The sequence below is a fragment of the Passer domesticus genome, chromosome 2 (genome assembly GCF_036417665.1).
Source record: "Passer domesticus isolate bPasDom1 chromosome 2, bPasDom1.hap1, whole genome shotgun sequence".
Lineage (NCBI taxonomy): Eukaryota > Metazoa > Chordata > Aves > Passeriformes > Passeridae > Passer > Passer domesticus.
This window is the reverse complement of record NC_087475.1, coordinates 21,193,122-21,219,614: the sequence shown is the minus strand read 5'-3', so window position 1 is coordinate 21,219,614 and position 26,493 is coordinate 21,193,122. Positions and strand designations below refer to the sequence as shown.

General features: G+C 40.7%; 2 protein-coding genes across 7 annotated transcripts in view; one reads left to right on the top strand and one right to left on the bottom strand.

Annotated features, from left to right (window-relative positions):
• Window positions 1-133: 133 nt before the first annotated feature.
• GPR143 (G protein-coupled receptor 143) lies at window positions 134-26,058 on the bottom strand. 6 transcript variants are annotated; one of them, XM_064407736.1, is made up of 14 exons: window positions 25,572-26,058; window positions 23,315-24,941; window positions 21,103-22,087; window positions 19,754-19,950; window positions 17,280-19,436; window positions 13,768-13,884; window positions 13,080-13,517; window positions 11,254-11,363; window positions 8,269-8,363; window positions 6,799-6,891; window positions 6,213-6,322; window positions 4,825-4,933; window positions 2,493-2,610; window positions 134-1,031 (listed from the first exon to the last, which is right to left on the bottom strand). In XM_064407736.1, exons 7-14 carry the CDS (start codon window positions 13,321-13,323, stop codon window positions 732-734), a joined length of 1,179 nt encoding a protein of 392 aa, XP_064263806.1. In that variant the 5' UTR covers window positions 13,324-13,517; window positions 13,768-13,884; window positions 17,280-19,436; window positions 19,754-19,950; window positions 21,103-22,087; window positions 23,315-24,941; window positions 25,572-26,058; the 3' UTR covers window positions 134-731. The 6 variants fall into 6 exon arrangements, with proteins under 6 accessions (XP_064263806.1, XP_064263805.1, XP_064263809.1 ...); XM_064407735.1 differs by having other exon boundaries at window positions 17,280-19,950; window positions 21,103-21,433; window positions 21,982-22,087; XM_064407739.1 differs by having other exon boundaries at window positions 13,080-13,304; window positions 17,280-19,950.
• SHROOM2 (shroom family member 2) overlaps window positions 26,058-26,493 on the top strand; it is a 116,144-nt gene continuing 115,708 nt past the window's right edge. The window contains exon 1 of the mRNA XM_064407732.1: window positions 26,058-26,458. The gene's annotated coding sequence lies outside the window, so the exon portion shown is untranslated. The remainder of the gene's footprint in view (window positions 26,459-26,493) is intronic.

Below are 26,493 nucleotides of genomic sequence, written 5' to 3'. Positions count from 1 at the left end.
AGGTAAGTACACATAAAGACCAGACTGAATCCGTACTAAAAAATAGTTTGAGGGTTTATTTTTTCCTGAACACGGCATGAACTGGAATCTTTGTTCTGAAGTGTTTGTGGAGCCTGTGCCGGGCTCATTTTTTTTTTTTTTAAATAAAGCCTTTCAGCTCCCTAGATAAAACCACACCAAAAATTCACATACACAAGCTAAAAGAAGACTATGTCAGTGAGAGTCAACACAAACAGGAAATATTTGTGCTGAAGTCAGAGTCTGCTGTCACTAATGCTTTACCAGACTGTAAAGATTGTAAATGATGGTGCCTCAGAAATCCTAGGGCTGTAATTCTGGTTGAGGAATTTTATGCTGAGCAAGACAGGCAAGGCAACACATTTAAAAACCCAACATATGAATAGTCCATTTATTAAAACAAAAGACTCTTCTACCATAAGGAGGTTACAAAAGAGAATAAAAGAAAACGAATGAAAATCAATCATAAGTAACAAATCTCATTGCAGATATATACTCCTGCTGAAAAAAGGTTCAAGCCTTTATACCTGTTTACATCTCTCCATATCTCTCTGTCTCACACAGTGTCACAAGCTACAGGAAATGACATCAAGCCACTGAGCACAAACCCAATTCCAGAGTACAATGATTCACACACTGATGTGGTTTTGTGAGTATTGACAATGTGAAAAGTTAGATCCAGGGAAAGTTAGATCCAGCTCTGCACATAGAAACTACCAGCCCTGGTAGATGGGAGAGCTTCTGGTCAATCTTTCGTCACTGCTGGTGTTACCTTCAGACAACATGCTTATGGCCTCGTCGGTCTGCTGGCTGTCAGTTGTTGAGATCTTCTTGGAATCATGGATGTTGGTCTGGTAGTTCACTGGTGAGGGATAGGCATTTTCCCCCACAGTTGATGAGGACATAGATTCCCAGGGTATTTCTCTTTTCCGCCATTTCAGGTCCACTCTCCATCCTGTCCAGCCGTAGAAAGCTAATGTGAAGAGAAAGCCCTGCATGGGATTAAGAACCCCCTGGGAAAGAGAAGTGCAAGAGGAGTTACACCAGCAAGGAAGGCTTCATCCTCCACTCTAGCAGAATGATTTGCTTGTATTAAAAACTTCCCTTTCACTGAAAGATTGCTGACTTTAAAAGTCACTATATGCACTCAAATAAAAAATTATCCATCGCAGACACAAACAAATAAGAGAAAAGTACCATGACCTGTTTTCTAAAATGCTGAGGCTATAACAGTAAGCAGTAAGCATGAAATTATTTTCTAGCATGAAGTTTAGCCAGTCAATCCCTTGGTGTGTTTTTAACTTTCTGGACTTTTTTATTCACAAAGTCATGTATATTTTTAATTACAAGCCAAGTAAAATATATGAGAGGAGACACTAGCATAGACAGTGAAGCTTTTCCTGCCTTTAAAAATAGCAGGAATTGATCTGTCTGGAATTGCTTTAGATTCTTGAGCCAGTGAAAATGTCCATCAAAGTGGGATGGAAAAATAGGGAGAGGCACTGAAAAAGAAAATCCCAAGTGATCGCCAAAAAATTTGTCTCTGTTTCCAGTGCCATGAGAGACTTAACGAACTAATGGCTTTATATGCTTCTATTTTTCTCATAGGAAAAGAAAGAAATTATTTTTATAGCCATTTTAAATCACAGATCAGTGCCCAGACTTGATCTCTTGCTCTCCAGGTGAGCAAGGGCAAGGTCCCTGTCACATGAATGTGTTCACTCCTTGTCAGAGGAGAAGGAGGTTGTATCACATCAGTTGCATCACTTAATCTTTCAATACCAAACTGCTCAAATGCTTAATTGCACAAATCATGCTCAGGCCTTATATCTATTTAACAACTCCAGAATAAATTCTCTAGGAAAATGAACCTGCACTGTCACCTCTGAAAAATCCCTTGTCAAATATTCTAATTGGAGAAAGAAGCTACAGTAAGAGACCAGCATTTCACAGCTATTTTTGGTGCCTTGTGTGAATGATTTTTCACCTATTTGTTCCCAAATAATGATCCAAATTTCATTGCATAAGATGCAATCATTCTTTATAATAATTTAAAAAACCCCACCCTAGTTGCAAATGGAGAATTTCCATGAAATGCCCATTTAATTGGGAAACCTTCAGGAATTGTGAGCTAAAACTTTTCAGCTTGCATTATGGCAGAGTTTAGCAAGGTGGGGATATAATTTGTTGTAGTTATCTCTTGTGGATCTTAAAATGGGTAGTGATCTCTCACAGAGAGATTGCATACTCCAGCAAATGGGAGAAATTAGCCTCTAGGACATTTTTTGGCAAAGTTTACATGGGAAAAGCCCTCCCATTGATTGCTCATTCATTTCTCTTACTTTCTGCTTTTCTTCCTTGATTTTCAGAGTGTTAATATCCCTCAAAATCAAAAACCCCACATTATGCAGTTGCTGTTCCACCAGTCTCACAACAGTGATTTCTAAGCCCAAGTAATGTCACAGCTAACCCACCATTATAATCCAGGTGATCAGTGCAGCACTTCTGATGTTTTTCAGGGGCATTTCATTGATATCTGGCTGCATTTCGAGGTAGAACAAAAGGGTCTCGTTGATGATATTGGATGACCAGCTATGGCAGGAGCAAAGAAGAAAAGGTCAGTTATATATTGATGTGCAGGTAAAATATGCTTTACCTTCAAATTATAGAAATTAAAATCACTCTAAGGACAGTAAGATTTTTTAAAATCATAGAATCATAAAGGGTAGAAAAGAACTCTAGGATAATCAAGTCCAAGATGGTTGGACTTCTTGTTAAATCTCAATCTGAAGGGACTCATAGGTCTATGAGATCACAATCAAGAACTGGACCTACCTACTCTCCCAGGCCTAGACAATATAAATTAATATAAGAAAAAAAAACATGATCATTTTAACTTGCTGCAGAACAGTAAATTGCAGAATAAAATTGAGATGAGAAGGAAGTGTGATCCATAATGGGATATCATGCATGCTGACTTCTTTTGCTCGTGCCTTAGAAGAGTTGTGCTCACAGACAAGGAGCTCAAATATAAGCACATGTCATTGTAACAGACTGCAGGATTTCCAGCTGGAGTTAGAATTTCAGGGTTAGATTAAAGACTTCCAGAATGTCCATTCAAAAGCACCAAAAAGCAACACAAAAGTTGACTTTTAAATCCTTGAAAATGTTAACAATTATTTTGAATAAAGGCAATATCTGTTTCCAGATAAGGATGAGCATAATCAAGCCTCCTTCACTGAAAGAAACGGAGTATGTTCTACACTAAATAGAGATTATAGCATATGTCTATAAGTTCCTATGACATCTAAACAGTGAGAGGAGCATTTCTTTATAGTTGTACTGCAGATCCAGAAAAGAAACCATCAGCTTTCATGTCATACTTTCTAAGGGGTTTTATATTTATCCTCTGCACAATTACATCTTTTTAACAATGTAAAACCTCCTGCTCTCCCCTCCTAAATCTGTAGGCATCTCTTCTATCCTATTTTGTCCCAACCTGCTGTCTTTGACTAAAGCATTCTATATTTGACTTCTGGGATGGAAGGAAATCTTCCCTATGCTCTGAGATGAGACTGCCTCAGTCTTTCCCTCCAGTAACCTTTGAGAAAAGTTTTACACTCCAGAGCTTATGTTTTATTAGAGCAAAATCCTAAACCAGAGCTGTGATTTTACTTTTTATTAAGAAAGTCCAGAATGAGACAGAATGGAAATAAACAAATGTCCCCACAATGTCCATGGGAAATTGGCCTTTCCTTTCATGCTTTTTCCCAGATAATCAAGCTGGCCACCATCCCTTAGGTTGCAGTGCACTTCTGTGATGCCTCTGGGCTCTTTCTTTCCACAGCCCTGGGAGCTTGGCTGAATCTCTGCTCCTTATTATTTCAGCAATTTCCAGGAAGCCATGCTGCAGGATCCCTCACTGCTGCCTCTCACTCCTTCCTCTGCTGGCTACCCCACCCTTCACGCTGGAAACTTCACTTCCAAGCCAAGAGGACTGTTATTCCCCCAAAAAATACAATCATTTCCTTTCAGAACACTCCAGTAGACAGCAGCCAAGAGAAGATAAAAGAGGCAGCCTTTCTCCCTGCCCAGCCTGTTAAAGCAATGTAACATGCATTAATACACCTGTGTATAAAGAAGTTAAGTGGGATGTAGAGACTGCTAAGTTTGGCCTTCTCACTTCACCACTCCACTTCTTGTTGTCCCATTCTTTGCCTCCCTATCTCTTTCCTATCCTATGCCAAAGTACTATTTTCATGGGGAAAGACAAAATATTAAAAAAAAAGAAATGGAGTTTTCTTTTCTGGCATTTCCTTATTTTCCAGTCAGTATCCATATGTTTTTCAGACACTTGAAAACTGCAGAGCACAGAGGTGGCTGCATTGTATGGTCATGGTCAGAGCCATGAAGCCAGACTTAGAAGCATTTTTATTGTAGGTCCTCAGTGATGTGTTTGGTGCCAAGAGGCTCTGAGAAATGTTGATTACAGAAAGCCATCAGCCCACAGAGCTGGGAGCCTGCTCTATTAGACAGCTTCAGTCGATGCCCAACCTATTGGGAATTTTTTGCTATTGTTTCTTGTTGCTTTTGCTTTTCTGTTGGTTAAACATTTTATCATTTCCTCACAGCCTTGTGAGTGATTCAGCTCCTTTGTGAACTAGTTTAGAACTGCTTCTTCCTTAGATACCTTCCCTTCCAAGCATAAAGACAAACAAATGAAGCAACCCATCAGTCTATATTCCTGTCCCTGACTCTCTCCCTCAGGAAAAAAGGCCCTTTAAAACAAAATAATGCACCTCTTACCAAATAACAAATACCAGCATAATTTTGAAGAAGCGCATCTGGATCTCTGTCCCTAGACGTCTTTCGTTCTCTGTGTAAATTCCTTGTCTCCCTTTCAGTAAGGAGGCAACTGAAAAGTATACAATATGTTCATTAATATATGCACATCTTGTTAGTTTAGGCACAAAAATCCAGAAGATAGAGGCCTGAAAGAGGGAACAAAGGAATGGATGGATTTTTCTCCAGCAGCTGTTCAGAAGCTGGAAGGACAATTTTCAAGGAATCTCGCATATAGCCTAATACTTAGGAAAATAATTACACACAGCTGGATTCCTAAAATGAAAGATATCCCACTATTTGTTTTTCTCTCAATCCCACTGAAAATATTAAATAGTATGATCAACGTAATTCTATTTCATAACAAAAGGTAGCATGTACCTTCTATATAATGTGTGATATAATTATGTGCTTATAATTATCATGTGATGTTTGAATAGACTCTTCTATCCTATTATGCACATTGTTTTTCATTGTGCCATTGACAGAGCATTAGCTACACCTCTAAAACATGAAGATGGATTGTCAGCAAAAAAAGTTATGTCACATACTGTTCAGATATCACAAGGAATATAAAAATGCAAACACAAATATGCAAAGAACAACTTTTTATGGGAATGACTTCTTAAAAGAACAACTGCTTCTTTGAAAATGAGTATGGCTGAGGGACAGAGAATGAATGGAATAAAGATTGAACTAAGAATACTTGATTTTCTCCAGCTTTTTTATATAATCAATGTGTAGATTAATTCAGGTACTGCAAACATCTAGCGATGATCATATTACATGTAAAGAATGCATTGAATCTGTGACTTTTTTTCAGTCTCACTTCTTCCAAGTACTGGATAATAAATTGAACTGGAACATCAAGATCCCATCTGAGTTGTGTATAATTCCCATCTGTTTTATAATCTCAGATGTGACAAAATTCTGATCACATTTTATTACATTTTTTGCTCTAGGGCTGCCAAGAAGTTAAATGAACTCTCAGATCTCACCAGCTAGGATAAATTACATTAAAAATTCGACGTTGGTACCAAAACTGCAGCAGAGTTAAGCATCCAGGGTACAGTGCCTCAAAAGCTTTAAATCAAATAACATGGAAATGTCTGCCCACCTGCTGTTAGAGGTTAATCACAGAAGAGCTCCTGTATCACCAGAATTTGTCTCTAGGACAAATTCCCATCAAAATGGTGTCTTCGCTTCCATAGGCAACTGCTTCCCACCCTTTGCTGTATCTTTATGATTTAACAAGGAGCTGTCACACATCACTGAGTACAAAGCCATGACTTTCTACAGTGCTATGTTGCTAAATAACACAGACTGATTGATGCTGGCCATCAGGAACATACCTGCTGATACTGTCCTCCTAAACAGGATTGGGTTGGCCACAAGCACTAGCAGGAGTGGGACATAGGTTGTGACGTAATGTGGGATTGCATGTTCCAAGCCATTTTCACAGCTGAGAAGAAATCATTAAAAGATTATGCTTTTTTTTTTCCCCCACAGCTCACTTTTCTGGCTATTCTATCTATGCCACCTTTAACTTGAAAAAAAAATTAAGCAAACAGATGCAAAAACTTTGATTTATGAACCTTTACCATCAGTTCACATGGGATATGAAATTGATTTTAAACACACACTGACTGTGGATTTTTCTCAAATGGAAAGGAAAGCTAAAACCAGGAGTGGGAGAAGGGTGTCTCAGAGAAGCTGTTTCACAGCATGCCCAAGTGCCTGGATTGCCTGGATATTTCTTCAGGGTCTCCTGAAGTCCAGGCAGGTATTTCGAGCATAATCACTGAAAATGATCAGTGGGACATCCTTTGCAAAGACCAAAATTCTCAACTTTTGAATGTCTGTCTCTAAAGCTGACCAGAAGACATTCAAATGACCAGAGAGTGCCACGATTTCAGTCTGTTTCCAGAGCCTGCTTACCTGGAGAGAGAGGGGTAGTAAAGCAGAGCAATCCCCTCCACGCAGAGCAGCACTGCAAGGCCCCATGTCATCATGTGGTACAGCACAATGGTACTGCAAGCACCAAACACCACAGGCAATTAAAGATATCCAACACCACACTTCCCACATGGCAGGGTAAAAACAGGACCCTCACTGAAAAAGAGCTTTACAGACAGGAAATTGTGCATTGTAACACTGGCAATACATGAAACTAAGAGGAAAGCAGGTGGGTCCTGCAGGAGGGCAGTCCTTCAGAAAAAGAGTGAGCCAAAGCAGTTATTCAGGATTGCACATGGAAGTCCTGTTCCCTCCAGCCTGTAGGGTGGAGGGGAAAAGACTTCTTCCCTACCCTTATTGTTGAGAAGGAACCTCTGCATCTTTCATTTCTCCTGCAAATTAACATATTAAAATTTAAGAATGGAAATGAACAGTCAAATAAACCATCCTTTTGTGATTTGTAGAAAATTATGTTTAACTTTCAGAGCTGGATACTGCTCCCTTCTTAGGGAGATTCAGATCTGTGTTTGTAGAAAGTCTTTTGGTGTTTACTCTGATCTCATAATCAAGCCCAAATACATATGATTTTTTTGGTTAACAGGGATGGGGGAAGGAGGCAGGTCCCAGCTGTTTGACAAGAACTATGGGACTTTAGGCTGTTTGGGATAAACCTGATTTTGCAAAGTTAACTCAAAAAGCCTCATGTTGGTTACACCTGCAGAAGAACCATAGCCTTAGTATGTGACTGCCCTGTATCATCTGAGAACAGAGTCACGTAATTCCACTTTTAGCAACAGCAACTGAAGGTTATTTTGCTCTTCTAACAACCAACTTAAAAACATCTTTTTCTTTTCTTCTGTCTGGCATTAAAGCACAGTACTTTCCAAAGGGTTTAGGCGCTTCTGTCACAGGCATTGCAGAAAAATATACGATAAATACATCTTTTTCTTCTGAGGGATTTTAAAAGGGTGATCAGAAGGGCAATAATGACCACACTAACTGAGAAATGTATAAAATAAAATATCAGAGAAAAAGAAAAAAAAATGAAATTAACTATATGAAATTAACTGTATGAAGTTCAGCACTTTCCCCCTAGTTTTATAGTGTAATTTTCATTTTCAGTATAACATGTATTTTTGCTGCAAGAATCAATTTCAGACACAGGGTAGGGACAAAAATAGTTCTCTCATTGCCATCAAGTTTATAGACTACAATTTGGTCCATATTTTTCCAAAGGTTAAATGAATTCAGTTACACTTAAATTGAAGTTGGACATAAATCAGTATCTGAGCATTGCCCTGGCAATTTAAGCACTTAGAACACCACTGATCCCTAACATTACCTGGTAGCTATATGAGCATCAGATGGTTGTACAAGATTCACTTATAGCTGCAAACAGAGACATACAATGTTGGAGGGAAAAAAACAAATTCAGAGCTTTAGCTCTGGTACCTCAGTCCAGCTGATCTTCTCACCACCAAGTAAGAATCAACAGCATAGCAAAACAACCACCAGAAGCCAGCACTATATAGCAGCTGGATCCACATCTAGAGGGGAAAGAAGTGCCAAATGTCACAGCTGCTTCTGCAGGGCAGAAGGGACTCAAACCTTTGGCCTGCTTATTTGTTCTTTAAATGTGTGTATATTACAGATGACATTATGAAGTATGAAATCGTACTCAAAGTCACAGAAACAGCACTGTTGTAGCCTATGGGTCAAGTAAATTGAACTGCATTTGCTTTCACAGCTTATTTTCTGATTTAGAAAACCTGTCACTTACCTCTCTGTTCCTAACCTGAATGTGGTAAGTGAAGCCCAAAGAAATTTATAGCAAGGATGTTTTAATTTTAGGTTAAAATTGCAGTTGTTTCTCAGTAGCTGAGGCATAAAAATATAACTGAGGTCAGTCACAACCACAGTGTGCCTATGCATTTGTGAGTTCTGCATGTGATGGGTGTTTTCTCCATGCACAAGATGGTTATCAAGAAAAAACTCATTAATGAGAAAATCACTCACACTCTGGAAGAATATACCTACTGAACTCCCTGAGTGATTTCTTCAATAAAAATCCAAAGCAAACAGGTTCAAGTCAAGCCAAATTCCACAGCATTCTTGAGCTGACCCCATGCATTTTTCCCATGAGCTTATATAGGAAAAGTGACCTTTCTTTGCCACTGTATATAAATTCCACATTTCTTCCCCATAGGAGCTGGCTCTTTGTAATAGTGTGGGAGTATTTTAATATTCACGCTATCTTCCCTCCAAGCTGTCTTTCAGTTCTTATCTGAATATCCTTTATCACAGCTCCATAGTAGCATCATTTTACATCTGGAAATCAACATACTTGTTACTGAGCCAAACGTTGGTGAATAGAGAGCTAGCACTCCTTCCTCCAAAATGCAAATCAAGCTGGGAAATATTTCCTTTCACCATGGGTGTAGACCCTACCTCTAGTAATTTGTGGCATGAATTATCAGTATTTAATTCAAACATCATGATATTTTCCTAGTGCACAGAGGCAGAAAACAAAATCTCAGTCTTCCTTCTAATGCACTTTACCTATAGCACTCATGTAACTCCATCATCACATTTACATATTTGCTGCAGTTGGAAAATGCACAATTTACTACCCATAAACACACATATGCAAAAATAAACTGCAGTGTCTTTTCAGAAAATCCAACACGGATGAAACTGTCTCCAAAAATAATATAAATCAGATGCACTTAAACCCTAAAGCTTCATATGATACCTTACTTTTTAGCTTGCTGCAGTGCCTGAAAGGGTAGCCCTCTGCAAACCATTCAAGGGAGTTGTCTAAAAGTTTCACTATTTGGAGTTTGTATAGGCTTGTGGTTAAGACAAATAAAACAATAGCACTAAAATTAAAAAAAAAAAATAGAATCGGAAACATTTTATTAACTCACATGAGATACATTAGTGGAAATGAGTGGAAGAAGGGTTATTTTTCATTCCAATATAGTTGAATCTATATTTAAAATGACTCAAATTACAGCATTTTCCTGGAGCATAAGTAAGGGAAAATAAAAATTGTGGTAGACCACTATGCTGCTCACCATCTAACCTGAAATTCAAATGAAAAACAAACAGTCTGCATAGAGTACCCTGTCATGTTTAAAAATACATTTTTATGTGTTATGGGCCAGAAAATGAAACATGAGGAGGAATGGGTTTTGAGAAGGACATTCTTGCTGCACAATATTGAGATTGTTTGTTCTTTCTCAACGAAAAAAACAACATTTGCATCTCATAAGCAAAACTTAAAGATGTGAAATAGAATTGAGAATTGATAGATGCATACAATTTATATTTGTGTCCATTGCACAAAACTATCCTGTTTGAAGCTGCTTTTATATAGGCATATAAAGCACAGTGAGTTCAATTTGGCACAGATTGCTTTGTTTTAAAACTACTGGAGCTGAATAATTTTCTTTGCATGCAACCTATCCCCTTCTGCATCGTGAACTTTGAATTGCAAAGCTAATACTGCTATTGCTCATGCATTAATTCATTGGAGATCCCACATTCCTATTGCATCTGGGAAAAGTGATGATCTGTCTTACTTGTCATTGTCAATGTTTTGGTAAAAAATGTGACCTTTATTCTTTTACAGTAAGCTCAAATTCTATTTCCCAGTGTTTTGATTATAAAATTTGTAACTGAGTTTCAATGTGTACTTTTGGAATGCATTTACATTTTCTTATTATTGCATTTTAACCCAGAAGATACTTAATTAGACTTGGCCAGATGCAGTCATTGAGATGCAGCCCAGCAATCTGAGCTGAAATCCCACATGGCAGGGACAGACCTTCTGCCAGCAGATTTGTGGCTGTGAGTATATTTCTCCTGTTGTCCCTCTGTGTCTAAAACACACACTCTCATGCCACAAAAGCTAATTTGAGCTACCCAAGTTGCTGGTTTCGGGAGGTCCTTGCTGCACCACACAGGCTGCAGTTTCTGACAGAGAGGATGGACAGATAACCTCGCACTGCCAGTGCAACGGAGCCACTGAGGCATTCGTGGTGCTGTGCCAGCACAAACCCAAACAATGGTTCACAGCTCTTTTGGGGTGGCTTATATCCTTTTGGTTCCATGCTCCTAACTTTGGCGTACTCCACTCCCCTGGCACTCCTGTGAAGAGTGAACACGGCAGAACTCGTGGGATCAGCCTGACCCAGCTGCCCTACATCCCTCCCCACCGTACAGCACCAGCAGCACCCTGCCTGCCCTGACCCAGGCTCACAGAGGGAGGCATGAATGCACTTGCAGGGGTGTGGCAGAGGCTGAAACCGTCATATCCAGGCTCTGACTCACAGCCACATTTCCTTTTGGATACAGCAGTTTTCCTTTCAGATTCCCCCTGTGGAAGGGCTCTCAATTGGAGCGGAAGAAAGGGGGGATGATCTCGGTACCTACCGCGCTCCCCACACAGAAAGTGGAAGGCCACACGTCAGTCCCGTTCACCACAGAAATGTTAGCTATGAAGCCTGGGAAGCCCAGCCATACACTTGACCTGAAGATCATACCTAAAGAAAGAAATGTATTAATGCTTTGAATCTGCTGGTGTGATTTGAGTCACATGCTTTTCCCTGGCCACATATTTCACATCGCAGCCCAGATTTCGTGCGTCTGCAGGAAGGCGACGGCTGCAGAGGAGCACAGCAGGGACAACTGTGCTATTTAAATGTCAGTGTGATCAGTCAGGGAAAGTAGCCCCAAGAGTCGGAAGCTGCTGGGACTTCAAACATTACATCGATTAAGATCTCACTTAGAGATGCTGTCACATGCTTCCTTAACATAAACTGGGTAGTATTTAAGAGATTGACATGAAACACTAAATAACTGTTTACCAGCATATATTTGTACACTAATATTTACTTCTCTATAAAATCCCACATTGAAGAAAAGGAGTTATTTTTCACTTTTCTCTGCCTTCAATTTAGAAGCAGCCCTTTTCCTCTGTCACAGGACTGAGCAAAAGCAGCACTTCTGAACTAGGTAACAACAATAATATTTTTAAAAATGAACTTTAAGTTTGTTAGTGAGGTTTTCTGGGTTTGCTTGAAATAAAGCACCAACAGGAAACAGAACAAAATTACCAGGTTTCCCACCAAGAATGAACTGTTTTCCACCCACAAAAGTGAGTGTAATACAAAAACAACAATGGATAACTAGTTTGAGTTTGCCAGTGAAAGAGGAAGGGAGAAAAATAACTTTGTTTATTGTTGGCTTCATCTGACTGAAAGGACCTTTTCCAGGTGCATGCACATATGTATTTTCCACATATCTTTCTTTACTTCCTTTATAATCTTTGGTTTAGTATTGGTACTTATTAGGTACTGTAGGAGAACCTGGCTGGGTGGGAAGGGGAAGAGAAATGAAACTCAAAGACACACAGACAAATAGATACACAAACTCACACACAGCCCCCACCAGTGAGACAAAACAGCACTACTTCTATTATTATTTCTAATGTGAGAGGGGGAAATGCTGCTGTAGAAATAAACTTGTCCTGTATTTTCATAGCACATGTCATGACAACTTATGCCCAATTTGACAGTAAATGACTGATGGGAAAAATTACCAAATGACTGATGGGACAGCTCAAGACATATTAGTTTCATTTTGATTCATGCATTCTGTTTTGGTCTCCATTGGTTTATTCCTCCAGACTATCTGCCAGGGTCTGGGTAGCAGGTTGTCCTTGATAAGGTACCTTTACTCACATTTCAAAAGCCTGTGTCCAGCATGATCTGTGTGCAGCTGCAAGTCAAACCCATTTTTTGTCAATGTGATATGCCCAGAGATGTAGCTGGCACATGAGCAAGACGCACACTTGGGCCAAAAGGATTGAGGGCATAGAGGACAATGGTTTTCAAATGCCATCCTATGGATTGGCTAAATGTTTTATGTCAGACTTATTATCCTATATGCTGCTTCACCTCCACTTTTATACCTTAGTCTGAGAAGCAGTTGCCATTCTAGATTTTAATTTGTTTAAAACAGAGATTCTGGCTTAGATTTGTCAAGAGCTTTCACTTCCACAGTATAACTATTAAACAAGAACCTTCTCCCCAAAGACCCATAATTTCCTGATCTCACTTAGTCCAAATCTGTGAACACAAACAGCATGCTTCCTTCAGAAATCTCTGCTGTCCACTCACCAGCTTCTGAGGTCTGTGGTACTCCAGAGCAAAAAGAACCTGTTACAGCAATGGCAAGGACATCAAGCTGGCACTTACCTAAACCTCCAAGGATGTCACAAATGGAGATGAGGAGAAGGATGGTGGAGGAGGAGGAAGCTTTGGGCATCTTGCGTGGGCTCTGTCCCTTCTTTGGCAGGAGCTGCAGGATGGTCAATAGCAGGCTGATGGAGGCACTGCCAATGCAGACTCCACAGAAGACTTGAGGCTGGAAGTTCATCACCAGCTGTGTGGCTGCATCCCGGTTTGGGCAGCAGTAGGTTTCTAACCTCGGAGAAGCCATGACACATCCAACTGGTGGAGGAGCCCCACGAGCAGAAGAAAATGCTGTTGCTTCCCCAAGGCAGCATTCACTTTTCCTTCACCCTCCCCATTAGTCCTCGGTGGTGAGAATCACGCGATTGATGGATCATGTGCTGCTGCTGCTGCTGCTGCTGCTGGAAGTAAATCCCCTAGAGCTGCCTTTCTCAGCCTCTCCTAGCAAGGAGATCAGATCCAAACAAGAAACCACAGTGTAATCTGAAACATGCCCCATGCTCGCTCAGAGCCATTGGCAACAGTTCACTCACATATTTCTGCTTGCACAGTATGTGATACAGGAAGACTTAAACTCATCAGAGCATAGAAGATGATTTAAAATAAATAAGGATGCAGATGCCAAAGTGGAAGCACTACATTTTAACTGTGTTTCTCTCTAGCCCCATCCCACACAGCACCCTTTAATTACCTCAAATTAATTGGAAAGATGAGTCCAGACACAAGCAGTCCCAGTCTTTACAGGGAAGAGCAGGGAAATAAATTCACACCCAAATCTCAGTTTTAGTGATCCAACCCTCTCATCTCTCTGTAAATAAAATTAGAAACATGATAACTTATCACTGTAGAAAGAGATTACACTTGGGAAGAAAATATTAACCTCATGCTATTTAAATTGCAAGCACAAAGAAATTCTCTCTTTAGTCAGTACTGCCTGCATTAGATCAGCTTGACAAGGAAAATTCCAGGACTTAGGATTTCTCAATAACATATCTCTCTGTCTCTCTCTCTTTTTTTTTTTTCTTTTTTTTTTTAATTTGGTAAGGATTTAATATGAGAACAGGAACTTGACCTGCAATATTTGTTTTTCCTTTATAAGCTTGACAATATCTTTTATGACAGGGTCCTGCCAGATACAACAGCAAACAAATACTATCATAAACACAAAAAGTAGTTCTTCCCTTTAAACTAAGTCTCAAACTCCCTGTATCAGCCCTCACCCTTTCAGAAAACTTGTTTATAGGGACACATTCAGGAAATACAGGAGGCAACACTGCCAAAGGCTCAAAGTCATCAGCATGTTAAATAACACAGTCATGGATTTTATAATTAGACCCTAAAAGAACAAATTACCTAACCTTTTTTTTTTTTTTCCCTCAATAGTCTAGCTTATTTTTTTAGCAGAAATTATGAGGGGCTACTGAATAACAGTGGAATGTTTTGTGTGTAGTGTTTACGAAGACAGTGAGTTTGCCCTCAGCAGGGAAAACAACTGCAGCCCTGGGTGAAATGGTGCCTGCTGCATACATTAGCCAAGAGACCTCATACACTCGATCCCAGCAAAAGAACAAACCCCACCAAGCTCATCAGCCTGCTGGTAGGGCTGAGCAGCCTCCCAGTGCTGGACAGTGGTGGCAGGGCTTTGGTGGCAGGGCTGAGGGGGCAGCTGGAGCCCAAGCTGCCAGGCCTGGTGTGTGTGCACCCATCCTGCTGCCAGGGACTCCCAGGGCTCTGCTCGGGTGCCGGCGCTCGAAGAGCAGGGTGTCAGCCTGCAAAGCCAGACTCCTACACATGGACGGCCATACATCAGCAAGGTGTTTGGACTCCTGCAGCAGTCAGCTGAGGTCTTAGGCAGCCAAGCTTATGGTGTAGACTTTGTCTAGAGAGCTGTTCAGATCTCCTGAAAATAAATGCACAGGGTGAGCTGAGGAGGCTCCAGTGACCGTGATGAGAATTTAGGCATACATGTCATCAAAGACTCTGAAACGCAGGCAGCTGAGCTGCACGTTTTGCCAAGTGTTTTTGCTGCTTTCCAGCATACAGATATTTCCCTGCTCCTTGGATGAGGACTGGTGAGTGACCTAGATGTTGCAATCCCACAGTTTGTTGCTACCATGTATACAAAACCATACTGGTGACAGCAAGTTTGCAAAATCAGATTGCACTGCTCCAGAAAAATAAACTCATGCTGAGGTTGTCAATAGAAGGCTCTGTCATCAGTACAAGTCTGGGACTCCTCAGATTTATTCCACTTCTGCTAGAGCAGTGGTGCATGGAGTTGCCACATTTCTGTCAAGATACTGCATTGAAACCTAGCTGGCTACTAAAAAACTAAGGAATTACAATCCACAGAGACAGATTATTAGTTAAAATTAAGCCATCGTATGCTACATATACAGCTTAAAGACACATAAATGAAAAAAAAAAAGTTTTCTCTGATTTGAAAGAAAATTTATATTGCTTGGCTTATACTTAGAAGTATAAGTACTTATTACTTTGAAATATTAGAGAGAATCTGTTTAATAGAAGACTTTCATTCCTACTATCAGTCTCTAAAATTGTTCCCTTCGCTATTTCCGTAGCCATTTTCTTTCTTTCAAAAATTTGAAAAGCATGTCAAGTCATTATCCTGATTGTTTGTTCTAGCTTACAGCTAGGAATGTTTTGTGTATTTTGCTTTTTCTGCTTATTATTTGTTTTCATTGATCTTGACCATGATCTTCTACTCTGCCCAAATGATTTACCATTTTATTATTATAACTTCTCTCTCCCTTTTTTTCAGCTATTTTGAAACTACTTTCATTCCTCAACTGTACTCCTATACTCGGGATATTAATTTTTTTATACATCCCTTCTCTTCTTGCCACAGTTTTGTCAGCTGTGCCCCCTCCTTTTATTGATTTACTCCTCTGAGTGGAGCATTGGCTTTTTAACCTCTTCTTCTTGGTTTCTTCCTTCCTGTAATTTCTCAGGACTTGATTTCATAGTTTCTTCAGAGGGAGTATGTGGTTTTTATTGGAAGCAAAGCACATACGTTAGGTATGTAGCATACCTAAAGCAAAAAGTAAAATTAAGTGACCCATGAATGAACTGATATTTACCATGATAGAAGTAGAAGTGTCTAAAATGTGCCAACATTTGAGGCTGAGTGGGAAATGCATCTGCCAGATTAATGAGCCATGCAACACCTCAGCTAGTAAGAGCTAGCTAGTCTCTGGTTCTCATTGCTGGGCTCAAAGTATAGAGAGTTAGAACAGTCAAAGAAATTCAAAGCTGGTTTTGCAGTCTTATACTCATGATTAATTTAGCTTCTTGTGATTATGAAAATAAGAGGATAAAAGCTGGGGACAAAGGCAAAGGAAGCAGAAAAGTAGGGAAAGAAATAAGAAAAGAGTTATTTTGTCTTGTTAAGGACCTTTATTTAGTATTCTATAAAACTTGCATCGTTCTACAGGTCCTAATTCCCTACTCTCTGAAGTTATTGACACAATTCCCACTTCTGCTGGTGTATGAGAAAGACAGACAGGTATGTCTCATTTCTGCACCAAGACAGGATCTCAACTAAGCAAATTATGTAGCTTGGAGACAACCATTAGCACACGTACAAGCAACACTAAAAAAACCCCCTCCTGGCATTGTAAATAGTAATCAATCACACTCACTGCATAAGTACAACATTGCACAACACTGCATAACATTGAAAATTCCAGTCACGATTTTGGACATTGGCAACAGTGTGCTTAAGGATGAGAACAATACTGTGCTCCTTTGGAAACAGCTATGTGCTCCATACTTTTAGAAATACCTACTCACTCTCTTCTTGGACCCAGAACACAATGTTTCATCCCAGTCCATTACAATCTTTAAGATGAAACACTGGCTTCTCTGCTTCTAAGGGAAAGCAACAGGTTTACAAAAATATGACAGGCATGCACTTCTGTTGTTAAGGAGTGTGGGTATGGCTTATGTTTGAGTGTGCAGCTGCACATACTTTAATCACTGTTTTAATTAAGTCAGGGACTACAGCACTGGTTTACAAAGGAAAAGGAAATTTGTGGATATAGAGACAGAGGATAGTTTGGTTTTGTTTATGTGTACGGTTCAATGCATCACTGCCTGACAGGTCCCAGTGAAGATCTTAGCTGCCTCACAAATGTAAAAACTATACTTTTGTTCAGGATCTCATAGTCTTTTACACATTACCTGACATAACATTTCCCAAACTGAAGAAAGCTAGGTCTGCCTTCAAGCTCAATGGATGCAGTTATGATCTCTCCAACAGGTCCTGCAAAATGTTCCTTAAACAATCTTCTACATGCTTTAACATCTTTCTTTATTTTATCTACCCAGACCTCCTGCAATTAGATTTAATTTGGAAAAAACTGTGAGATATGCTCATCCCATAATTAGCTGTACTAGTTTTTAAAAGGTAATTTTAAACCTTTAACTTAATGCATAACTGAAATGAATGGAGAAATTCACACTCCATTCTTGCTATTTCTAGTTTTCTGTAAAATTAGGGATCTTGGAACAATAGTGATACTCAAGGTGCAACATCTTATAACAGATTATAACAGCTACTGACTCCATTAAAAACTAGTGAAAGAAAAACAGAGGCATTGCTTTCCTTCCCTCTGTCTTTTAAATATAATTATAGAATTGTAAAATAATAATTTACTTTTAAGGATAGTGGATATTAATTTCAAAGGCTGAGATAAATGTATCTCATTTGCATAAAGGTAATAATATTTGAGTTCTTTTTGTTTTCCCAAATAATAAAAACATAAATATATTAAATGAACACCTAAATAACTGTGTATTTGACTGATGCAGTCGAGTTACTTGTATTTTATTGATTTACTATATACCTTCTCCAGGGAAATGTTATCTTACCTGGCTTTTGTGAAAAAACATATGCAAATTAGTTTTTTAAACTGTGCCTCTAATGAATTTAAATTAGCGAACAAGATTTATGCAGATGAAGTACAAAATAACTGAGTAGATAAATGTATCCAGAAAACTGAAGAAAATTACTTTTGCTTATCGATTAGAAGAAAAAAAAGAAACCCAATTCTCTATGCCAATGCTGAGAATATTGCGGTCTTTGAACTTGCATTGAGATGGATTTTTGTGGCCAGCCTTATTTCTCAACAAATTCCACCCTTAGTCATTGCCATCGTTACACTATTTCACAGAACAAAAAGATACCCCAGTTTCAGCTCATGTGTAATAAAGAGACCTTGTCCCATACCTATGCACACTACAAGACATAGTTTGAATAGGAACTGATTGATGAAGAAGACTGTGAAAGGAAAGAATATTATCTCTCACATACTGTGATACTGAAAAAAAATTGGATAGTAATGTTTGTAGGCATGTACCCCGACCTACAAAAGTTTAATGTCTATCCTGCCCTCAGTGTCTTCCAAAGGAAGAATAATTTCTCTCAGGAGAAATTAAGTAGGACACTCATATCCTTGATACAATTGCTAGATGGTTGGATCTTGTTAGATTACATCTCCCACCACCCAGTAGTTATATTTTCAAAGCCCATTAGCACAAAAAACTTCTCCCATAAAACCTGTGTCCTCAGACCAGTCTATGTAGTCTAATCAAAATATACTTCAGCACTAACTTCACTGCTCTTACAGTGCAAGAGCTCTCCAAGGCTCTATTAAATTGATAAAAATCTCAGTGTACCATAGTCAATTAGATGGTCTTGTTGGACACTGGAAGCAAGTGTAACTGAAGGGAATTCAGACAAAATGTACAGTTCAGGTCCAGACCACAGACACCAGTCAATGTTCCTCTTGGAAACCCAGTGATGAACATCACTGGCTTTTTTAACTCTGCAGTGGTTGCATGGCCAGCAGTCAGACCTGCAGCATCCTGGGAATGGGTGAAGGAAAGTTGCAACCTTCAGTTCCACAAACTGTTGTTTTGAAGTCTCTGAAATGAGCAGATAGCTAAAAAACACAGCTTAGCTTGCTAAGAGAATCCAGAGGAAATGCAGTAATAGCAGCAGAAACATTGTAGTGCAGAAAGGATTTCTGATCCACTCCTTTGACTTTTCTGCTCTTCAGGATTAAAGACCACGACTTCATTGTCAGAGGTGGACTCCACAGTCCAGGGTGGAAAAAGTAATGAGCATCCAATGCAGTGTACTGGATAGTTGACATTTAGGTGAGAAATATGGCTACACTACACTTTTATATTACAGCTTGGCTACATCAGCTACTTCTATTAGTCAGTTTCCTGTGAGCACAACTCCAAGAAATTGCTTGGTCCTAAAACAGCTTCAGAAAATCAGTGTTCTGAGAGTAATCCTCTGTGTACCTTTAGTACTCCACAAATTCAAACCTACAAAAGAAATTAAATTTTGAGGTTCTAACAGGATCTATGTAAACACAGAAGATGGCAATAACCCCCCAATCCAAAGCTGTTTCCTCAGGACTTTATTAACAATGCTCCATTGCCATGAATCTGCTTTACACAAAATTCAGGCTAAAGAAACAGTACCTTCCACAGCCTCATCCTTTCTAAGCCAAACACGAGCCAGGGAAAGCTAATCTGAATGTTGCACTTTTTCTGATGTGCATGACTCAAAAGGATTCCCTCAAATATCCTATCAACCACTAACAGTTCTATTAGTAGAACTGAGAGGAAACCACACCTACCTTTAGCAAAAAGGGTCACAGCAGTCTGTGAGGAGATGGCATGCACAGAAAGAACTTCTGCCCCCTGGACTCCTGGACATACCCAATTCATTACATCATCCTTAATGCCACCACATTCATGCAATATCCTGCATCTGCCATTGCTGGACCACAGCCTCTGGAGCACACCTAATGCTTTAGGGCAAACTCCTATGGCACTGCAACAAAGAAACCCCATATACTTCATGCCTTATGCATGCTTAGATGGACTCTCACAAGGTTCTACATCCTATGACCTTCACCTGGACATGGTTCATGCTCTGTGTAATCAAGCTGAGGGTAGAAAGGTCAGTTGCAATGCAGAAACTGTGTCTGTTTATAGAAAGCACCGAGAGATTTATTTATACATGGCTGATAGGCAGAAAAAGGTCTGTTTGGGGCTGGCTAGCAAATGAAGACAAAGTCCAAGTGAAAAATATCAGATTACAAGGCTTTTATCTGTTCTCATGCATACTCCAGCTTCTTGCTATTTATCTTACATTTTAAAAGCCTTCAGAGCATTCTCTGCACAAAGAGCATTTGAAACCCTCCCTTTGCATTTCCCATGACAAACTTGGCTCCATTGACCATCTTCATCAAGTACAGAATTCAGATATAACATCCTGTGATATCAGAGTTTAAATGCATTAAAGACTCTTGTTAGCCTCTGAGACTATCTTTCACGTATTTAAAATGGGTCAGTGTTTTATGGTACATAAGAGTAAGTGGCACAGCACAGTTTGTACAGAGAATGCTATCATGTAACAAGTGTTATCAAAGAAGATGGACCATGAAAAGCACTCCCTAATGTACCATGATCAGAAACTCGGCAGCAAGAATAAATATTACAAATGATGCTTCACTGAAGTGATGAAACTTCATGAAGCAAAAAAAAAATTTCCCAGGTTAATGAAGCTGCAATGCACAGACATATGATCAAATGCAGCTATGTAGTGTATATATGCATATGCTGCTGGACTCTCTTCCACCACTAGAAAAGCATGGCACCCTTAGGGCCTCACAGTAATGGTCCCTGGCCCTTATTATCCCCCAAACTGTGTCCAAGTGCTGCTTAGTCAGCCTGCTGACAATGAAAGAGTACGGACTGCCACGTACCAGTATTTCAACCTCTGAGCTCTCACTCTGCTTTTTGGTTTCTCTGTAAAGTGGTACTCAGAGATGTAACACAATTTCATTAAGGGCCGTAATGTAAGAACTGGAAAAGGAACAGATACACTGATACCAGAGGGACTATGGCCCAAGGCAGGACTTAACATGTGCCTGAACTCGACTACAAGCTGAAAACTACATCTCCAGGGAAAACTGGTTACCTATTCATCTCCTCTTGCTAGGTGTATGCGATCTTCTGACTCTGCAACCAAATGAGGAGTTGCTCTTTTCTTTGATTTTCAATCTTTTTATCATGCAGCATTGTGAAAATTATAAATCCTTAAGAAGGCTACGGATTATAGGAGTGTGTTGGACTCATCTCCTTTTTCTTGTCTACAGGTCAAATAGGTCTCAAGATCTGAATCAAGAGTATTATCCATAGCAAATTGTCATATTTTTTTCTCTGGCCATTCACAGCCTCAGTTCTCATCCTTCTTGCACAGTTCATGTTGTCACCCTCAGAAAGTTGCTCTGAGGTACAAAGCTTATGTGCTGTGAGAATAAGAAAGAATTGAACAAAGTTTCAATCAAAATCATCATGGGAGACAAATATCTGGGCATCATCTAAACTGGTATTCTTTCATGCATTTCAGCTTTATAGAAAGCTTTAGATAAAGGACACAGGTTTTATTTGTAAAGAAATAAAGAGTTCATCAAGTATTTGAGTTATATATCTGAAAGGTTGAGAACTTCTAAGGTTTTCTCCAGCACTAATTATGCGCTGATGAAGCCTTACTTGCAATACAGGAGAAACAAGACACACTTGGGAAAGGTTTTTAAAGTGCCTAAATCAGAGACATCCTGCTGGAACTTTACAACATGGTATTTTTCATTCTGGGAAAATGGGTAATTTGTTGGAATCAAAGTGTTTTGCAGAAGAGCATGATTATGCTGAATCCATCAGAGGCAGCATGGCAGGTTTCCAAAGGAAAGCCTCTTGGTTCCCAGATATGCCAGGATGTCTGTCTGTTGGGCTGCTACTCAACCTGTTTCTCCGGGTTCTCAGGACTTTCAGACTCCACAACAGCAGCTTGACAAACCTTGAACTACTTGATCAAAAAATCCATCCACTTCTGTGGCAGGAACTTCTTATCACTATTTCAGTTGTTTTGGTCTTTGTGATGATAATTTTCAAAGACATTCGAGCTGGAAACAGGAAAGAGCTGCAAGCCACTGTGCAACTAGAAAGCTACAGTCTAATCACTATTACTGAAACGTGGTGAATATGAATTGCATGACTGGAGGGCTGCCATCAATGGCTATAAACTCAGAAGGGACAGGCAAGGAAGAGGTAGTAGGTATCACAAAGAAATAATTTACAGTGAGGATGGTGAGACACTGGAACAGGTTGTCCAGAGAAGCTGTGGATGCCCCATCATTAGAAGTGTTCAAGGCTGGGTTAGATGGGGCTTTAAGCAACTTGATCTAGTGAAAAATGTCCCTGCCCACAGGACATTGGATTCAATAATCTTACAAGGTCCCTTCCAACCCTTCCAACCATTCCATGATCCTGTATTTCTCTCAAAATATGTACCATGGATCAGCTTTTGTGTTTTGGCATTTGAACTTAAATTGTCAATGTACTATGCATGCTCCAGGGCATCAGCCTTTGATTTTGTATGGCTGAGGCAGAGGCACTTTGTCTCTTCACCAGCCTGTCAGTGTTTGGTGGTTAGCTCCTGGAAGGGCTGGTAACAAAGTGGGAGGCTGTAAAGGCTTACCTCACCTCAGTTCTTTACTCTGTAACTATCTACATCTCTCAAATTTCCTGGCTTCTGGAGGCAAAAAAAAAAAAAAAAAAGCTCTCCTGACATTGCAATGTCCAGCACAATGAATGGCCTCAGGACTGAGAGTAAACCAGCCTATTCTAGAGCCATCCTGCAGGTATCCTGTGCAATTCACTGCAAGGTGACGTGCCTTAAGGAAAAGATATATTTCGTACAGCCACAAAGGTGAAACAGGCTGTGCCTCAACATCATATTGTGCCTGTTCAAATAAAATCCTGCTATAAAGTAATTTGGTCAGTTTTCTTATCTTCTAAATAGGGAACAGAGAGTTTTAATATGTGCAACAGAAAGGAGGTTGAATAAATTCTGTAGAACAAAATTTCACTTCAAATTGTTAATTAAGCTTCAAGTATCAAAGTAGGATAACATGAAGCACCATGGGAGGAGACTGGTTTACTGCAGAAAGCTTTTGTTTTCACAGGGCAGGGACACACAATCTGGGGATGTGAGAAGCATCTCTTAAGCCTGATAGCTTCTTTTGCACAGCAGGAGAAGGCTCTTGGGTAACTTTTATGTATCACAGTGAAGTATCTTTGATACATGTATCCTTGGCACACATTTTTATGCAAAACGATCCCTTTCATACCTTGTTGGCAATAGCTGTATCATTCTCTGTCCTCGGTGTAAAAAAGTGGTCTGTTACTTCCTTTCTTATATTTATGGCACCCTGATGTATCTTGCATTTCTACCTCCTATTGGTAACTTCAGTGTGCTCAGAAAACATTTGGCAAGAGAAAAAGCTGAGAATTTGGTCACCGAGGCCTTTGTTAGACAAATACAGTTACCATTGGTTCTCTTATCACACAAATAAAAAGTAATATTTTAGAATCTATTCAATAAATCCTTTGTTCTTTATGACTATTTGAAACCTTATGAAGACTGGCACAAGTTGCAGAAATTCAAGTAATAAAATTATCACAATATTTTAAGAAGAACAAAAGAACAAGTCTCCAGCTGAGTTCTGAATAAGCTTCAGATTTCACAGAGAGGGAGGATATAAAAGAAATTGACAGAAATTTGACCAGTATGACAAAAAACAACTCCTGCATTGCTTTGGCTGGTCAAACATACGTAAGAAGAACTTTACTTTGTGGTCTCTTAGTAACATTGATAACATCAAAGAATAAAAGGTAAAAAAGGTGTCATTCAAGGTAAGGAAGTCTAATTTCTGAACTGTCAGCCACAAACTGAGGGTCTGCTTGACAGCTGAGTCAGTCTATCAGGTTCTAAGCAAGCATTAGCTAGAAACTTCTTTACTGAGGTCTCTCTTAACAAGGAGTGTGAAGCTTTCAGATATTCCTCCTTCAGGCAACTGCTTTCCCAAGCATGTCCACATCTTCCACTGATGTAATTACAGTAGCAGAGTTTGACAGTTTTCAATGGCTGCCAGTTCCTGGTTCTAGATTTTCCAGTTTTAAAAGCTGTGCTCAGATTTCTCCATCATGCTTCAATACTGATTTTTTAAGACCAATTCTAAAAGCCAGAACAGTAATGTAAATCTTGAATTTCTATGGGCAACAAAATGTTCAAGATGAAGAATTAATGTTTGGCAGTTGAAAAAAGGGGGGATATAAACAGATAAGATATTTTTTTGGTAGCAGTATTTGCTCTTCTCATTAGTGATGTAAGCTCTTTTATTTTATTTTCATTTCAATGTGCATACTTGGGGATACAGAATAATTGTTTAAACTTTAGTGTATCTTCCTTTCATTATCACACAGAAAACAAATTGCATACTGCAGCTCCTTAAAACTTCCAGCTATATGTTACTGAGTACACATTACTGTGAAGACAGCTTGATACATGTTACACAAACATAACTGAAGACTTTGTTTCAGATTCCAAGAATTGGAGACAGGACATCGGGAAAACTACTTATATTTCTGCTTGTCTATATGACAGAAAATAATTGCAGAAGAAATCTGACTGAGGGTCTGTGAGTCATTAGAGACCTTAAATAACTTGATGCAATACCTAGGTTTGGTATAAGGTTTGTATTTTGCCAGATTATTATAAAAGAATGCATGAGTTTGAGTACCCCCTGCACTGTTCCTTCTGTCCCTTAATCACAAGGGAACAGTAACCATCCTAATAATATATTTTTCTTTTTTGTAGATGTCTTCTAATCTTCTGCTGGGATTGACAACTCAGGTGTTCTCAATCCTGAACCCAAAGTTTTCTTTAGGTATTGAAGAAACATCCTGCAGCTAATCCTGGAAGTATTGAAGGGGAGAAAAAAAAAAAAAAAAAAGAAAAAAAAAAAAAAAAAAGTTCAAGGCAGGACAGCTTTATGAGAAATAAACAAACTGAAACAGGAGTTAGAGGCACAAACTACATAATCAATGGTCCATTTCAGAAAGCAAAATATGCGACCTATTACATGAAAATACAAACCTTAAAATCCCACTGCATACAACCAGGCACCTCCATGAGACAGCTCGTTACATGGAAAAGTACCTTGAGGTTCATTAGTCATTCAGAAATGAAAATAGAGATTTGCCTCAATTAGATCTGTTTGGCAGAGAAATGCCAAGGAGGATTGTATGTTAGCACACTGGTATTCCAGGCCAAGTCTGCTCCTGATTTAAAAGGACTGAAACTTCCTATAAAGTGATTCAATTAAACCACGAGAATTTCAAAAAATAAGTATTTCACTCCCAACCTCACCACTAACTCGGTGAAGGCATCAGGCAAACCCAAACCCTGCATTTATTTCCCATCCAAGATTTGCCTTCAGATTAGCACTTCTTGTCCTGCCTCGCACTCTGCCATCAAACTTTTTTTTTTTTAAATCTGGCACTCCAAATCTCTTCTCTATTGGATTTCTTTGCTGAAAGCTTCACCTGTGTTTCCCGCCGGTTCCTGCCGGTGCCCGGCCCGTCCGTAGCGGGGCTGCCGCTAGAGGGGCCGGGCGGGAGAGCGCGGCCCGGAGCCCGCGGGCCCCTCCCGCCCCACAGGTGGTGGAGGCAGCGCGGGCAGGGAGAGGAAAGCTCCTCCTTCCTTCGGCTCCCGCTGCGGCTGCCCCCTGACCTGCCCCCGGCATTGCCTGGTTTCCCCTCCCCGAACACCGCGGCGAGACGGGAAGAGCCGGCAAGGGCCGGCCCCCTCAGCGCTCCCAGCCCCGGCCCCCCGCCGCCTGGCACGGCGAAGGCGGGGCATCCCTGCCCGGGGGACGGCCACAGCCGCCGGCTGCCCCTTCAGCCCGCCCTCCACCTGCTCGCCGCTTTTGTTTGGGAACGGGGGTGGAGGGTAGCGCGGCCGCCCCTGCGTGTGGTGGGGCGGGGGTGTCAGGGGTACGGCCTGGGGCCCGGCCCCGGGGTGACTCGGGGCTCACGGCCGTTCTCGCCGCTGCCTTTGTCTGGCGGCCGGCCCGGGGCTGCCCCCCTCTCCCGCCTCCTCCTCGGCCGGGGGATCGCGCTGCGGGGCTGCCGCTCTCTGGGAGGGGCGAGCGGCTGCCCGGCTGCTGAAACGCGGGTTTCGCCCTCTCTCCGAAGCGAAGGGGAGGCGGGGGCGCCTCTGCCCGCCGCGCTCCTCCCAGCACCCCGCGCTGCTCGGCGGCGTCTGCCCCGCCGCCAAGTTGCCACAAGTTGGTGCCGCCCCCCCGCCGCCGGGCTCCGGCCTCGGCGTGAGACAATACCGCGGGCTGCGGGGGAGGAGGAAGGGGAGGGGGCGGGCGGAGCAGCCCTCTCTCGCCGCCGATGGGGCCGGGCCGGCCGGCGCTGCGGGGCGGGTAGGTGGCTCCGCGGGCGGCCGCCGGCTGGCGCG

What these genes read in the sequence shown, in the direction of transcription:
- GPR143 (XM_064407736.1), bottom strand. Translation starts at nt 13,323, where the DNA reads ATGGCTTCTCCGAGGTTAGAAACCTACTGCTGCCCAAACCGGGATGCA. An exon ending in CTTTCTGTGTGGGGAGCGCG is followed by an intron (nt 8,364 to 11,253) that starts GTAGGTACCGAG and finishes TTTCCCCTCTAG; the next exon opens with ATGTGGATCCAGCTGCTATA. An exon ending in TAGGAGGACAGTATCAGCAG is followed by an intron (nt 4,934 to 6,212) that starts GTATGTTCCTGA and finishes TATACTTTTCAG; the next exon opens with TTGCCTCCTTACTGAAAGGG.